At 46.9% G+C, this 15,300-nt stretch overlaps 4 protein-coding genes and 2 non-coding genes across 6 annotated transcripts; 4 read left to right on the top strand and 2 right to left on the bottom strand.

Moving 5' to 3' along the window:
• Positions 1-3,780: 3,780 nt before the first annotated feature.
• FPOAC1_006527 (uncharacterized protein) lies at positions 3,781-5,679 on the top strand (the record flags this gene model as incomplete). Its single annotated transcript, XM_044851005.1, has 2 exons — positions 3,781-3,913; positions 3,965-5,679. The coding sequence occupies 2 exons, from the start codon at positions 3,781-3,783 to the stop codon at positions 5,677-5,679; spliced, it is 1,848 nt and encodes a 615-aa protein (XP_044709717.1).
• A 1,297-nt stretch (positions 5,680-6,976) lies between these two features.
• FPOAC1_006526 lies at positions 6,977-7,100 on the top strand. Its single transcript has one exon. It is a non-coding gene; the product is annotated as a tRNA-Met (tRNA).
• Positions 7,101-8,250: 1,150 nt separating this feature from the next.
• Positions 8,251-8,987, bottom strand: FPOAC1_006525 (uncharacterized protein; the record flags this gene model as incomplete). The annotated part of the gene is made up of 2 exons (XM_044851004.1): positions 8,251-8,510; positions 8,564-8,987. 2 exons carry the CDS (start codon positions 8,985-8,987, stop codon positions 8,251-8,253), a joined length of 684 nt encoding a protein of 227 aa, XP_044709716.1.
• Positions 8,988-10,411: 1,424 nt separating this feature from the next.
• FPOAC1_006524 lies at positions 10,412-10,508 on the top strand. The gene has a single exon. It is a non-coding gene; the product is annotated as a tRNA-Lys (tRNA).
• Positions 10,509-11,050: 542 nt separating this feature from the next.
• FPOAC1_006523 (uncharacterized protein) lies at positions 11,051-11,725 on the top strand (the record flags this gene model as incomplete). Its single annotated transcript, XM_044851003.1, has 3 exons — positions 11,051-11,100; positions 11,176-11,669; positions 11,721-11,725. The coding sequence occupies 3 exons, from the start codon at positions 11,051-11,053 to the stop codon at positions 11,723-11,725; spliced, it is 549 nt and encodes a 182-aa protein (XP_044709715.1).
• Positions 11,726-12,209: 484 nt separating this feature from the next.
• On the bottom strand, positions 12,210-12,650 carry FPOAC1_006522 (uncharacterized protein; the record flags this gene model as incomplete). Its single annotated transcript, XM_044851002.1, has 1 exon — positions 12,210-12,650. The coding sequence occupies one exon, from the start codon at positions 12,648-12,650 to the stop codon at positions 12,210-12,212; it is 441 nt and encodes a 146-aa protein (XP_044709714.1).
• Positions 12,651-15,300: the final 2,650 nt, after the last annotated feature.

The following is a 15,300-nucleotide window of genomic DNA, read 5'->3' as shown; positions in this document are numbered from 1 at the left end:
TCGAAGATGTAGGTGAAACTCCTGAATGATGACGGACATGTTGGAGATAGGGGACCTGCATAACCTCCACGTGGAATGCGTACCAAGAAGGGCAACACCTTGCGATACAGCGATAAGAATGGGTCTTTTGTCTGGGTCTAGACCATTTTATTTCGTGCGTGCTTACAAGCGACCTGGCAATCGATTACCCAGCTGTACGGAGTAGAGTCGACAAGAACCAACAAGCAAACTTTGCCGGTAAGCCTTTTAAGGTTGTGACAGGAAGTTTGAAAGGAACAGTAAAAGATCTACAGTACGGCAACGTCGGAACCACGTGGGAGAGGCGTTACAAAAGAGGGAGGACGGGAGGTTTTACTCCACTAGGACTTTGTGTTTGATGTTGATCATGAGTGTAACCGACGGTTCAACGTTGTATGCGAGGCTGCTGGAAGTTTGGTGCTTCGTAGTACAATATCGAGTGACCAAGATCTCGACTTCAGGCTCGTGATGGGATTAACAGTACAAAAAACAGATACAGTGTAGTTATTCATGCCTTGGTGACGAAGCGCATCATAGATCTATCTGGTCCAAATGATACCAACCCGGAAAGGATAACGACCGGGATCTAGGGTAGTGAATAGGATGCCTCACAGACGACAGAAACAGAAGGAGGAGAAAGTATCTAGTAAGCCAATGTTGGCATCAATGCGTCCCATATCACGAATACCATCCCATCTTTCCACTACCCCAGCCCTGACAAGGATGCATTCACTATCACGAGGCAACGCAACCGTGCAAAAACAACACGAACAAGCAAAGACAAAGACAGGCAGGCAAGGCAATCAGCACTACAGAAGCATGGACCAATCCTGTGGCAATGCCTAGGATCTACTATGGTACAGTGCTGATCATTGTACCCGAAACACGTCGCTTGCATTTTACTGCGCGTAAAGTAATCTCAGCATCAATTGTCAAGTCTCGGTATCGTCGGTTTCATCTTACAGATAACAGATCTAGTGAGAGGTCATCAGTCATCTATGGCAGAAAATAGGATACAGGCATGAAGAACGAGATCCACCGCTTCCATGCTGTGCAATGCGATGCTGTACCTGAGAGAATTTGGAGAAAGAAAAAGCAAACGCCACAGGGGAGCGGTCAGCAAGACAGATGAAACAAAGCAAACATGTCTCCAGTCCAGCCAGTCCAGCGTCTGCAACAAAGTGATACTTCACCTTTTCTTTTCTTTTCTTTTCGTCATCTGATTTGCAAATGCAGAACAGGACCCAGAACCCAGGACTTGGAGGTTATTGATGGAGACACTTTTCTTCTTTCATGGTTCCATTTGGAGATGGCGTTGTGTTGAATCCAAGGGTTTCATTTCTCTACACGAGGCTACAGAGTATTACTATGAGAAGCCGTTATAATGGTATCCATCGAGGTCAATCAATGTCATCTCTCGCCAAGTAGACAGACTCACCGTTGATGAGCTAAACGAGACAAAGCCTTTTACTTATTGAGTGGTATTATAAGCAGGCGCCACTGTCACGCCCACATCGATAATTGATGTTTTGACCTCTTGAACATGGTCTTCAACTTTGGGCCTTTGGGACTTGACCTCATCAGTCACTTACAAGGGGTTCCTCCTCCAAAGTGGCTTAGACCTGACCAGGCTCGTGTCATGACCCCCCCATGTCTTCAGCCAATGTCATCGGATGGCGACCCTCCAGGCCCGCACCGTAAAGTCTCGGCAGTCCATTCAGAGGCCTTGTTGGAGAGCAGAAGCCAGAGATTGGCCCATCGTCATTTCCCGCTGAAACAGGGTCGTCTGCTGGCCCGCGTAGACTAGCACTGATACGGGTCTTGGTGTGTCTTGGGCAACATTTTGCCTTGACTGTTTTTCTCTTCAAAGTTTAGTTGAGTCGGGTTGATCACTCGGACCACGTTTTGCTCTTTGTTTTTTTTTTGGGTCTGGGGATCCATTTCACTGTGGAGAGTAGAACCAGTGGTTTCATCAAGTTTGGATGTTTTTTGGCCGATGCTCGGAAGAGGAAACCTTTCGATGTTGGCCAGGGACTGATAGCTTGACTAATGAAGTAGTTTAATTTTGTCCGCTACTGACACGACAAGGACGACATAGGCACAAGCTGCGAGCTAGGCGTCATCAGGTGTAGATTCCGTTACGTACGGATATTGATGAGGTGCTTTCGCAGAAAAGGAAGTTGAAACCAGGCTCATAATAGGATAACATCATTGACGAACGGTTGAAATGGCCGATGGGTTCCATTCCATGTCAGGTTGCCCACAAAACCCTAATTCATGGTTGTATTGGCAACAGGATGGAACAGTGTAATTTCCCCTGCATGCATCAGTTTCTAGAATGACGGCAGAAGAATTTCATATTTCTGTCGGTCATTTCCCTTACGTTGCATGTAGGAGCTGCGCTGTTGGAGTCCGAGTCTGCTGTTGACGAGCCTGGCAGGGGAGTCAAAAGTGCAATTTGCTGCACCGGGACCTTATTTTTGGCTACAATCCAGTAAATCGTTGATGAGATGACTTTTCTGATGGTGTCGCTGACTTGACTTGACTTGGTCTGTCCATCGCCCCGTCACTAAATACCCTGACTTGGGACTGGGAGAGAGACTGCCCAAGTGCTAAGTGCTAAGTTAGCGGTTAGCCAGGCTATCGAGGGTTTAGCTTAGCACGGTGGCTTTTTAGTAACCCATTGTTTCGTGGTCCTAGAGTCAACCAAGAGTATCAAACAGTACCTGACGATCCATTCTCCCCTGAAATGTCCAAATGCCGGAACAAGTAGATCATGGTCAGGTACAGATACGTCACGTCAAAGATGCTCGACCCGCCTACTCAATGGGACATTCGTTTTCAAACAGAAAAGGCAGAAGAGGCAGAATTTGAGCGAATGACGTTCCTGAAACGGCGTTGGTGGTTAACAAGGAACCCCCCTGATAGACGGGGTCACTAGCCTCGAGACTAACTAGGACATGGGTTGAACCAACGTGGGTCAACCAAGAGCGATCACTCCGGCAAGCCCGTTATAATGTCTCATACAAGTCCAGGGATTCGAAGAAGGCTTCTAGAAGGACTTTCTCTCTCTCTCTCTCTCTCTCGCGTTTTTCCCTCTTTTCTGACCATCTCTGTTCCTTTGCCCTCTAGTCTACTCCCCTGCACTGATTGCACCTGCACCTGTGCCTGCACTTACTTACTCACTGCCTCTCTCTGCCTGCTAGTCTACTCGCTCCCTCTTCTTTACATTCGCCCCTCTCCCTCCGAGTAAAAAGTACTTACTCTATTAATCCCCAATCTCATATACAAGGACCCTTGTGTGTCTTCTGTTCTGGTCTCGTCTTGTCTTTTTTACTCTCTACCTAATTGATCGTGTCTCGCCTCTGTTTTAATCCGCCCTCATCCCCACAAAGATACCGCTCACTCTCACATCACATTCCAAGACTCTTGGTCCACGACTCAACGACCCAACCAACAACAATCACATACTAATCGTCGCGGGCTGTCGATTTCCCCTCGTTTCGTCTTCAATCGACTCGACTCGACACAACTCTCTTTCATCGACTCTTTGGATAAGCGCATCGCCATTCTTCAACAAACATCTTCAATCGCAAACGACTCAAACTTGATGATAGTCACACCACCGGCGACTGTCTATTATTACTGACATTGTCTCCCGTCACACCAACTCGAGTCGCCAGCGATAGTTAATTAAGCGCTGAGTGCGCGTTATCGCACTGTCGATTGAGACTTGATCACCCTTCACTCACCTGACACAACATGTTTCCATTCCCAGCACAAGATGAGCCTGTGAGGCCCTTGACCGAAGAGGACCAACAAATCCTCATGGGTCTTGCCCGTCGCTACGGTGTCTCCAGTATTGTTTGCGCGCTCACCGGTCTCGGTGCTTCATGTGAGTGATTTCAATTACACATCAAAATGGAGACTTCCTAACACCGAATAGCACGAGCCTCCACATTTTCAGCATCCACACTACTCAGCAACACAAGCAACACCAGCGCGCCTTCACTATCATGGAGCAACTCTGACGTTGGTCACGCGCGATCCGACGCCGCTTCAATCCGAACCCAATCAACATGGCAGGACAATGCCGGCGACGTTCCCTCGATTCACGATGGTGAAGTCGGCAAAGTTACCGATCGTACTTGGCTCGATTCGCCAAATCTCATGCAGTCACCCATTCCTTCATGCGATGTCACCTCTCACCCGTCGCCCCGGCACGTCACACCAACCTCTAAGAAATACCAGTGCCCTATGTGTTTCCTGGACAACAACCCCGTGGGTTTCGGCAGGAAGAGCGACTTTAAGAAGCATCTCTACAACTTTCACGGTGCTGACGTGACTTGGCTGTGCAAGACCAAGGGATGCCATATGTCCTTCGCTACCGAGCGAGCTTACAGCACTCACGCCAAAGAGACACACCGCATGGATGCTCTTCCTAACAGCTCAGCAAAGACTGAGTTGTGTCCTCAGGTCGTCTTTGGCTGTGGTTTCGCTAACTGCAAAGATCGCGTCTTTGAGGCTTCCACCAACGAGCAGGCATCTGGCAGTCGCGACAAGTACTTTGAGCACATCGCCAAACATTTCGAGGATGGATTTGATGTGAACAACTGGGACTACAAGGTTCAACTGCACAACTTGATGCGACAGTCTAAGGTCAAGTCCATCTGGAAAACTTGCATCTGGCCTAAGGAGAAGAGACAGCAGCTCACATGGCGCCCTCGTTCTTCTGGTGATCTCAAGCGCATGCTCGAGGCTCGTCACCTTGGTGAAGATATTTCTACTCTGGTTCGCCTGGCTTTCATTCTTGGCACATCACCATTTACCAACCCTACCACACCGCCACCAAGCGAGATTGACCTGCAGTTCTCCCTACCTTTCCGATCACAATGCTTGATGGATGCAGTAGGCCACACCGATGGTATACAACCCAAGATGGAAAACAGCAGTGACGCTGGCACACCGATGGTTACTGTTACCAAGCAGCCTCCCGCAACGCCACAGCCTCCTTCCTTTCCTGCTCGACGCATCAAGCAGGAGACTCGACCATCAACACCAGTGGACAGCATTCCTGAGCCCATGGTTCGTGATGATCTTACAGCCGGTCCTCATCCAGGAACACCATTCCCCATCCCTAATGAGCATGTTTGGCCTGTTGACGCACCCAAGTTTGCGCCCGACCAGATGAACACTTTCGCGGATGCCTCCATGACCTACATTCTGCCAGGCCAAGAGCTTCCTCAACAACAATGGGATATGACAGGCATGCAGCAGCATTTTCCTCAACAAGATACTGTTATGGGTAATGTCTACATGGCCAACCAGCAACAACCCGTCGCTACTCGCCCTGCTACTCCTATTCCTACAAAACGACCTGGATCCTGGGGCAAGCGACTGAGCCTTGAGAACCTGCGCCCCAAGAAGAAGACCAGTGTCTACGGTAGCCCTGCCTCTGAGCACGAAGCTGTCCCTCCTGTACCAGCTATGTACGCCGAGATGATGCCCACGTCTGTTCCAGCGGGCTACGAACTGCCGATGCGAATGGGCCACCCTCAGCAAGGCTACACATCGAACCCTGGCTTCATGCCTCAAGCACAGCAACAGCAGTTCGGTTCACCCACAAGCTTCTACTTGGATGACAGTGATATGAGACTATAAGGCGTTTTAATCCCGGAACGGAAAAGCATTTTTTGAACATCATGATTTCATTTTCTTTACATATCACCACATATCTGTACTAATAATTATTCCGCACACGGTCCAAAGTGGAGGACGAGGAACTTTACGACAGGATACCCCATCCTCTACCATATGACGAACTTTCGCTTTTTTCTCTTTGTCTGTCTCTGGTACATTTCGGCATTCGGGACCAACATATGTTTCCTTTTGTACATCTGCCATTTTATGTTTTTGTATTTTGTGATACCACGGTGTTGAAGCAGGATGGAGTGGGATGAGACAGGAAATCAAAGTCATGGACGCTGCAAAGCCACAGAATTGTTTGCAGCCTTATTTTTTACCTTGCCTTTTCTTTTCTATCTCTTGAATATTGCATCTTTCGGGCGGTTATGCGAGGGTCATTATACCGGGATGGCAGATACCCCAATGCGAGATATATCTCTGGCAGCATACAAATGATAGATAAGAAGTCTGCATGTCAGCGAATAACATGAACTAATAGAGCGTTCCAATAAGGCACTTTGCGATGAACAGTATGATGTGATTGATGAAGTCGTGACTTGTTTGGTGATTTGCTTGTGATCTGAACTAGGTATAGAAATCAAGCAATCCTGTCCACTAATGTTACCATCATGAACACCCTCCACCGTCCATGCCGTCAGTTGTTGTCATGTCCGTCGATGGTATTGCTACAAAGATTAGTAAAGCATTCTGCAAATACTGTACACCACGTACTGCTCTTGTTGTCCAAAGTCTTATGAGATATTGATCTTACAGCCCTGGAGACTGCGACGCCTCTTGTGAATTTATGAAGACTCTGATATGTGCTCTACAGAGATTAAGACCGCGCTCGTGATCATGCTAGGGTCTCCTTATCAAGCAAAAATCGAGGACCAAGAACAACGAGAATGTGATTAGACCACTCCTGCATTATTTGCCTGGCAGTTGTGGTATGTTGTGCTTAAACACTCACTTCATTCTGACAAGCTTTCTCAATCAATGATTGACAATGCGATTATGCCTACCCTAGCCAAGTGATAGTCATGTAACACAACATAGTGCAGGCAATCATGTGGGTGGGATAATATGTTTATTATCGCCATGCATATTCTGCGCCTCGTGTGACTCATTCCTGAAGACGCTGCCACATGCACTGATGAGTGAAGTCTGGATGTGACACGACACCTGCCAGTTCAATGTGGGTTATAGTCGCCTGATCCACATGGATTGGGTTTATATACCAAATCAAACCATAATGTTACAACAGTTCAAGAAAAGCAGCTTGGCGCAGTGGAAGCGCGGTATGTCTCTACTCCACCTGCAACTCAATACCAGAGTACTAACTCATCACAGCCGGGCTCATAACCCGGAGGTCACTGGATCGAAACCAGTAGCTGCTATGAAGCTATCTTTTTTTTGGTGGTTGTCATGGCTTTGTTTATTATGTACCTGGGCGCCATCAAAGATGCTCATACAACAGTCATCACTAATATGGAATGTCTTTTGTGCCATATAGATTCTAGTCTCATTTCGAACTAAAATTGACCAGGTCAATTGTTGTGTCTTTTACTTTCCTTTGTTTTTCTAGTGTCTCTCAGATTTGGTGTTTATACATTTCGCCCACCCAGAACCGAACTTTGTGCGTCCCGGTGTTTTCGGGGGGCACAAGTGGATAACGGCATCGGAGCGGCAGCCAAGATCCACTTGACGTTCCGGATCTACTTCAGCTTTGGTGACATAGACCGTCAAGTCAGAGCTTTAGGGTAGAGCAATAAACTGTCTAACTGTCTAGGTAGACTAAATCGCATAAACTGACTCAATAATTTCGTCTCTTATGTTACCAGAAGCCAATCTTTGTGATGCTCCGAGAGCCATGACATCTCGGCGCCTTTGCGAATTCTGGTTGATGGGAGTCTGAGGCCGATCATTCTGATGCTGTTTGCATGTGTACATAATAAGAGAAGCTAATTCGGTGTAGTAAACAAAAGACGGTAGTTCAATTGGCCTGATCAGTACATGGCGGCGGCAGCAGCAGATTTGTTGCCCGACGATGGTGATGATGGGGATGGCAGGACCAAATGTAAACTGATACGAATTATGGGAGACGTGGCAAGAATTACACTGTTAAAATGGAAGGAGCAGAATACAATCGTTAAACTGGGAAAGCACGATGCTAGACACGGCGACGGAAACTCAAGTCGGGAAAGAGCTGGCACTGCGACACTGAGATTGCGTAGGTACCTATATGGCATCAGAGTGATCAGCCAATTCATAAACACTTTGTATGAATGTATCATCTTTGTGAGATACCAGACGAGGAGTAATATCGGCAGTGAATTGAGAGTGCATCAAGAGGCCACTCCTTCCCACGTGTACATCCTGTCTGCATGAAGCAATATTGCCCTGATGCTGACCGCAACAGCCTTCCCAGTCGCATTATGACATCCATATCTAACTACTCCAGCAAAAAGAGTCTGGAGTAAAGCTGATTTTCAGTATGGTACATAGGTACAGGCTCTTGGGAAAGATCGATGTTAATGGACAGCAGATTTAGAAAGGAACAGCCTGAGCTGGACGCATCATGACGAAAGTTTCATACAGCTCATCAACTCCAAATTTACTCATGCTCTGGCTCTTCTTGTCCAGAATCTCAAATCCATGTTTCGAGTAGAGTCCCTGGCCACGGCGACCAGTGGCCACCACTAGGACATCGATACCCAACTGGTCTGCCACAGCAAGACCAGACCTAACAAGCATACTTGCAAGTCCTTTCTTCTGGTGCTCCGGACGAACAGCGATATAATGTAGTTCTACTCAACCGTGAGTAAGTCTTTGTCACCGCTGTATTCTTCTGTACACTCACCCATGCAATCGGCGTGTTTGTATTTCTCCCGCCACCCGTCTATGTGATCATCCAATTCGTCGTTATCCGTGCGTGGATCCCACTCTGTCTCTGCATGACGCTTTGTGAATATCTCTTTCTGCTCGGCGCTCACGTCTGGTGTTTGGGCGATGAGCCAAGAATCCTTGTGCGCCTCTGGCATAATCCATCGCGCATACCCGACGATGTCTCCTGTTTCGCTGTGGACCGCTTTCTGGTGTCTTCGTATGTCTCTGTCGGTAAGAAGATTCTTTGGGCTTCGATCTGTAATGCCTCGAATCATGTATTCCTTAGCTCGACCTGTCCACGATAATCTCCACCAAGCCTCATCCCAAAATGCAGCAACCTTACTTTGCGCAATGTATTTCCCGTCTTCAACACGACATGGTGTTTGTATCTGATACATGGCGTCGTTAAAATTTGAGGCACTGGCAAATTCAAGCGTGGTGAAAATGCGGGGAGATATTTGTCACGCCTTTTAAAAGATTACCTGGTGTCAAGCTTATCAAAACAGCAAGGATTCAAGATGCCGCTTGAACCGAAGGGAGGCTGAGCAGAAGGATTGCATGTTACTATATCTCATGGCTACCCTGTATTTAGGGCCAGAAACTAATGTCCAATCATGTCCACCAACATATCTACCTATCGTGGGTTGGGGGGGTTTTTAAACATGCCCAGGTGACAAAATTAGGCTGTTGACTCTATGTCAGCAGTACCTACATAGTATTCTAAATTCTAACATCATGTGCGTACCTTTGACAGCCAGTCAATAGCCTTGAATTGTTATCTGGGCATGTTTAAAAAAACCCCTCTTCCCCTATAGATAGACTGCAGCGTTGACTTCATGTACATCCACAAACACAGAATGTCTCTGCGGAAGTAGTTATAGACTGAGTAATTAGAAACGGACTTATAGATGTAGTTAGGCAGGTCTCTATGGAAAGTTGAATAGATCAATACGCAGGTGCACACTATCGATCTTACCTTTCCCTTTAGTAGTCTACACGCGTGTCTGTCTATGAACTATACCTAGACAATTACAACGGCCAACCGTACCTATGTGCTGCTACGCCAGATATTCTTTCAGGCTGTGGAAGAAACTGACGATGGATAAAAATAGTATCTTAATATACTGCCTCAGCAAAAGCACACATGTGCAGTGAGAATGAGTGGATCAGCCTTTACTATCTCGGTGATAAAAAATATCACATAGAATCATTGATACTTGTGGTACTCTCAGGCACGTTGACATTTAATAAAATCTGAGTTGCAGCTCTGGCTCCTTCTTAGCTTAATTTCTGTTTACCATAGGTACCTAGCATTATGCTTTTGTAGATAATCCAAACTACACCCGTCCTCGTCTCTGCGCCCTAACCCAGGTCTGCCCCTTACATTTCGATAACATGTAGTCGCTGCCTACTGTGTCTTCTCCAGTCTTCTCCAGTTTGAGTTGTCTTAACTCTCTATTGATAAATTAGTACCTACTAGTTGTACGATATGGGATTCGTCCAATAAGCTTCAACCAAGTCGGGACGCCCCCAAGACTAAGCTTAGGATTGGTATGAGATAGCAATTCTCGCCTTAATCTGAGTGTTGACCATTGATGATCTAGCCCAAGAGAGTCATGCTGTTAAGTCACTGGCACTATGAACATGTCTATAGTTTTTTTTCTTCCTGAACTCAACATGTTTACCAAGATTTCTTATTTAGTAGGTATGGCGAAATCTAACTTTAGCTTGCATGGCTGGTTCTTTTGAATAGTCAGCGTTTTTCATAAATTTCCATCGATCTTCATAGCTGTTAAGGCTGCTCCTTCCACAACAAGCCCTATCCCGGGTGACGCAATTGGTTAGCGTGTCAGACTTTTACAACTACTCTTGTAGATAAGTAAATCTGAAAGTTGCGGGTTCAAGTCCCGCCTCGGGAGACTCTTTTCATTTTTTGCTGATTTTCCTCTTAATCTTCATATCGAACGGAGTCGATCGATATATTTTTTGCCTAAAGTTCTGTTGTTTCCATGGCGCAATGGGTGGTGGTAACGGGTGGTAGTAGAATGTAGTGGGTTTGCCGGAGGACCCACCAATGTCGCCCTCAACTACATTTGTCGCTTCAATTTTCAGTTAAGACTCCTACGTAGATTATAAAGGTATTTAGTAAAAATCAATGTCATCTTGCTGTCTTAACTTAGGGCAATGGAGAAAGGACGGTCTGTACTGACTCGTCTTTTACAGCAAACAAGGCACCTTAGTACCTATTGATGAACGTTCAAGTATCAGCGACGACCCGAGACCCACCGACCTGAAGAAGCCACTACGCGGGAGGGAAGTACAAGAGATCTTACAGCATTGACGATGAAGTTAAGAGATGCGCTAAGTGCATGGGATCCTGGATTCTCAGACATCCAAAAAACATTCTTGCAATAGGCGCCGCAGCCTCTTTTCCTCATCCTACTATCACCACCGTACCGCCATGCCCGCCCGTCTGCCCTTTTTTAGCCACCTGGAAGCCCTCCTGGCAAAGTTCCTGCACCGACATTGCTAGGAATGCTAGGAATAAGAGGTGATATCGAAAGAGGAGCTTGGCCGTTTCGACAGAGGCTTCCCCAAAAAGAAGGGAAAGCTCGCCAGCGACGCCGTCGCCACTCCTCCTAAACCACTTCCTCCTACCACTCTTACCGAAGAGTGGCTACAATCTCTTCTCCCCCGCCGCGCCTCACCCGCCGCTATCATCGCTCCTAATTCTACTCCCACTGCTGCTGGCGCTGATGCCCACGATGTCTGCTTGAACTCGTCCTTCCGATTTGAGCCACCTGAAGTCCAAAGATTCCCGACCCTTTCAGATGTTACACAACGACATCAAGACGGTTTTCGAAGGCTTCCACGGCAAAGGGGAACCTGTGGTCGACGAGATATGGGCGCCCTATCGCCATTGGCGATGCTGCTGTCGCCGGCCCCGCTGCTCCCTCGCCTTCCCACCACCCACTATGCCTCATCGGCAGAGGCGTCACGGCTTTTGGGGCCGAAAGATTCTTCTTTCCTCTCCCTATACGAGCTTTTAGACACCTACTGTCTTCCCTTCTGGTTTCTCAGTTAGCCTCGCGTTTGATTTCAATGGTCCCTGGTCTCAGGGTACCAAGAAGATTAACCGTTGGAAGCATACGAGACGAAATTGGTAGGTTATTTTATGCTCCTCAGACTACGTATTATTATACTCTAAGACTTATGAGGCCATTTATTTTGCTCGGCATTGACTTGGTAATTATCACCGCCCCTATCACAACGATACCATTCTTATCTAGCCTATCTAGCCAGAAGAAGGTATCATCTCTACTCTCAGAGTTTCAAACTGACCGATCGGAAACATGAAGCAAACCTCTTTTCTGATCCAACGCGATCGGACACCGGGATGGACTGCTTACTTTTACACCTACACAACGTAAACATACTGCATGTACTGATCCTCTGTGTTATGTAACAAATGTCCCTAAACCACTACCCGGTATAGTCATCTATCAGCCGGTAGACAGAACAAATTAGACTTTTTAACAGATGGTCATTCTATAGACTTATCAGGTGCACAATCCTCCACAACTTAAACCAAACCTTACTACCTCCAGCTCGGCGTAATTTCACAGCTTGGACTTAATCATCTTTGCAGCGTTCTCCATCTCACTGCTGAATCGATACACGATGTTATCAAAACTGCTTTCAGGGAAGATGTAGAGCCATCTCAATTCATCATCGCCGCAAAATACACCATGTTCTGCATCTCCAGGTATCCAGAGAAGGTTGTCCTTCGAAACGGAGTGCCGTACGCCATCAACCTCTACTTCTCCTGTGCCCGAAAGAATGTAGTATATCTCGGCCTGCGCATGTCGATGAAGTGCCAAGGTGCCGTTGGGAGGACATGTCGCGATACCACTGGTAAGAGAATTGCTGATGGTTCCCGGTGCAGATATGAGTGTATGCCAGGTTGCGTTTCCTCGTTCTTTCTCAATGAATGAGGATGACGTATCCTGTGACAGGGAAATGGTATCAATGATCAGCGGCTTTTGTGGCGTTGTTGGCATGTTGAGTGTGATTTAATTAGGTTATAAAAGGAGAAATATAGTCATAAAACTACAAACTCGAAGACGAATACAACCCAGGTATATGTTGAAGGGTGGCTCTGGAGGAGGTCAAGACTTTATACTTCTACTCTAAAAAGTTTAGAAGTTGTGCAGAAGAGCAATCACTCCTTGGTACTCATCATTCTTTGGGACGAAAGTGGAAATTCTACACGGCCCTAGCGACGAAATCGGTAAGAGATGACGATGTCTGTCTTAATCCCTCGATAAAAGATAGATGCACTATGCAGTTGAGGGGCTCGTCCAATAAACATTAACCAAGTTGGGGTATACGTAGTGATAGACATGGGAGACTAAACTCAAAACTGGTATGGGATAGCAATTTTTGCATTTACCCTTTGATACAAAGTGGTCATTGGTGCTTTGGCTTAAATGATAAGAGTCAGGCTGCCAAGTAGCGGCAAGCGCCGACAGAATATCCCAGAGGAAGAGCCAGGGAGTGGAAAGTTAATGAAACAAGGTTCAGAATGTTGCGGTGAAAGGCCCCAGAGTTTTCTAATAGACTTTAACAATAAAGCATTAAAAGCGAGCACCATTCAATATAAATAGTTAGCCTATCACTGAAAACACTTGATAGCTGTGTCACTGGTCTTGGTGTTCCTGGTTTTATCGTCGAAACTGGAGACGGCTTCATCGTTGGTAAACACTGAGAATGTGCAACGTCGTCAACTGCATAGAGGCACGCCAAAAACTCAAGACCAAAGAACAGAGTTGGTAAGAAACTCATGATAGCGCTCAGAATCTGAACTGTAAAAACATTAAGTTCAATCTTGCAGTTGCTGTGCAGTGGCAGTGCGAATCAAGCTTTGGACCCACTGGCCGGCAAATATAAAAAGACCTTTCTCCCACCCACCTTTCTGCTTCTTCATCTTTGCCTCGGGGGAACGTGAGCAAAAGCGTTGGATATCATCCAACAGAATCTTGTGGCAGCTGGGTTATTGACCCTACCTGTGTCAACTACGTCTGGGTTTATTGTAGTAGATTGGGCAAGGTAAGTCACTTCGATTCTTCTCTATTACCAGAACATAGCGCTCACTGGAACCTCACGAAACAGATTCACGAGGGACGTCAATGGATAGATCACATTGGCACGAGGGGGCATGTCACACAGGCAATGATGGACAGTCTACAGTTGTTTCACATCACAAAGTTGGACATTCTTTGGAATTTACTGAGCCTTCAAGTGGCACAAACATTGGAAGTTCACATCACCAAGTGGATTTCACAGAGGGATCACCGGGGGAAAATGTATCAGCTCTGGCGAAAGCCAGAGAGCCGCTGGGCAGTGGAGGGCCGGTTGGCAATGTCACTATGTGAAAGGCATAAGGGGGTGCTCCCCACCCAGCACCCCGCCAGTCACATATGTGTAGCAGGAGGCATTTCGTGAGTTTAGCCTGCCTGCAACGGACACCTGAGTTGCTCTTGCCCCTATAGGTACGAAGCAGCCATTGAATGGGCTGTTCGCATTCTTAGGGCTTGTGAGACGGTGATGATCATCGACCAAAAGGTCAACAAATCTGAGTCTCCGGGGTACAAAATGGGCAAATACATGAGAACGCTTGGAGGGCAGAGGGATGTGTAAAAGAAAACAAACATGAAGTGACGCTGACAGGAATGAATAGAAAGACGCTGGAGAAGACAAAGATGCTGATGGAAAGTAAATGCACGAACGTGATGGACAGGGAGACGCTGATGGAAAGCAGATGCACGAATGTGATGAACAGGGAGACGCTGGTGCGGGAGAGACAAGTCGCTGGAGGGGATGGGAGAACACTTGATCAAAGGAGAGACAAGATGGTGCTGAACATGGAGTGAAGGTGATGGCCGGAGGGGATGAAGAAGAAGAAAAGAAAATTTGGACGGGCGGACGGGATGAAAGGGTTTTATGGTCCATCATGAACGCAGAGAGGGAAGGAGCGTGGGTGAGCGGCTTGCGCAGTGTCCAAATGGAAGCACCAAGGCTGGCTCCTTCCCATCACGACCCTGAACCTGAGCAGTCGTTGACTGCCTGGACGACCCAACAAAATGTGATTGGCAGGCTCAATCTCAGAAACAAGAGCAAGTGGCTAGCCATGGGCGAGGTTATCGTGGTAAGCGATGGTAATATTACTACAGATCTTGATCTATTTACTTCCAGCGCCTGTCCGCTGGGCAATTGTCTGAAGCTGTCCTCTAGTATCTCTTTAGAGAATGATTACTCCAAAATGTGACATATACCTTCTGAGGTGTTTTTTTTGTTTTTGGCAAGGCATGGGCAAACCTGTTGGGGCTCACTTGTGGTGGGAATGACGAAAACATTTTGGTCGACTGCGTGGGGAAGGAGCACGGCAAGCTGGGACGAGTCAGGCTCGCGATGGAGGCACTGAACACAAAGAACGAAGATCTAAAAGAACTAGAGATTCTGCAATAAACTCTGTAAATATTGATAACGTACCATGTAGATAGTTCTTTACGGAGTTGGTATATTCCCGATCGCTCCCCCTTTACCGGTTGATGATGATACTCGAGCAAAAGTGTGACTTTACCAGCAGACTTATTGTTGTTGTCAGCACAAAGCAGGGTGACCATAAAGAAGGTCAGGGTCTGGTATGTG

This window comes from Fusarium poae, chromosome 2 (genome assembly GCF_019609905.1).
Source record: "Fusarium poae strain DAOMC 252244 chromosome 2, whole genome shotgun sequence".
Classification (NCBI taxonomy): Eukaryota; Fungi; Ascomycota; class Sordariomycetes; order Hypocreales; family Nectriaceae; genus Fusarium; species Fusarium poae.
The sequence above is the reverse complement of the archived record's forward strand: the minus strand, read 5'-3'. Positions and strand labels throughout refer to the sequence as shown.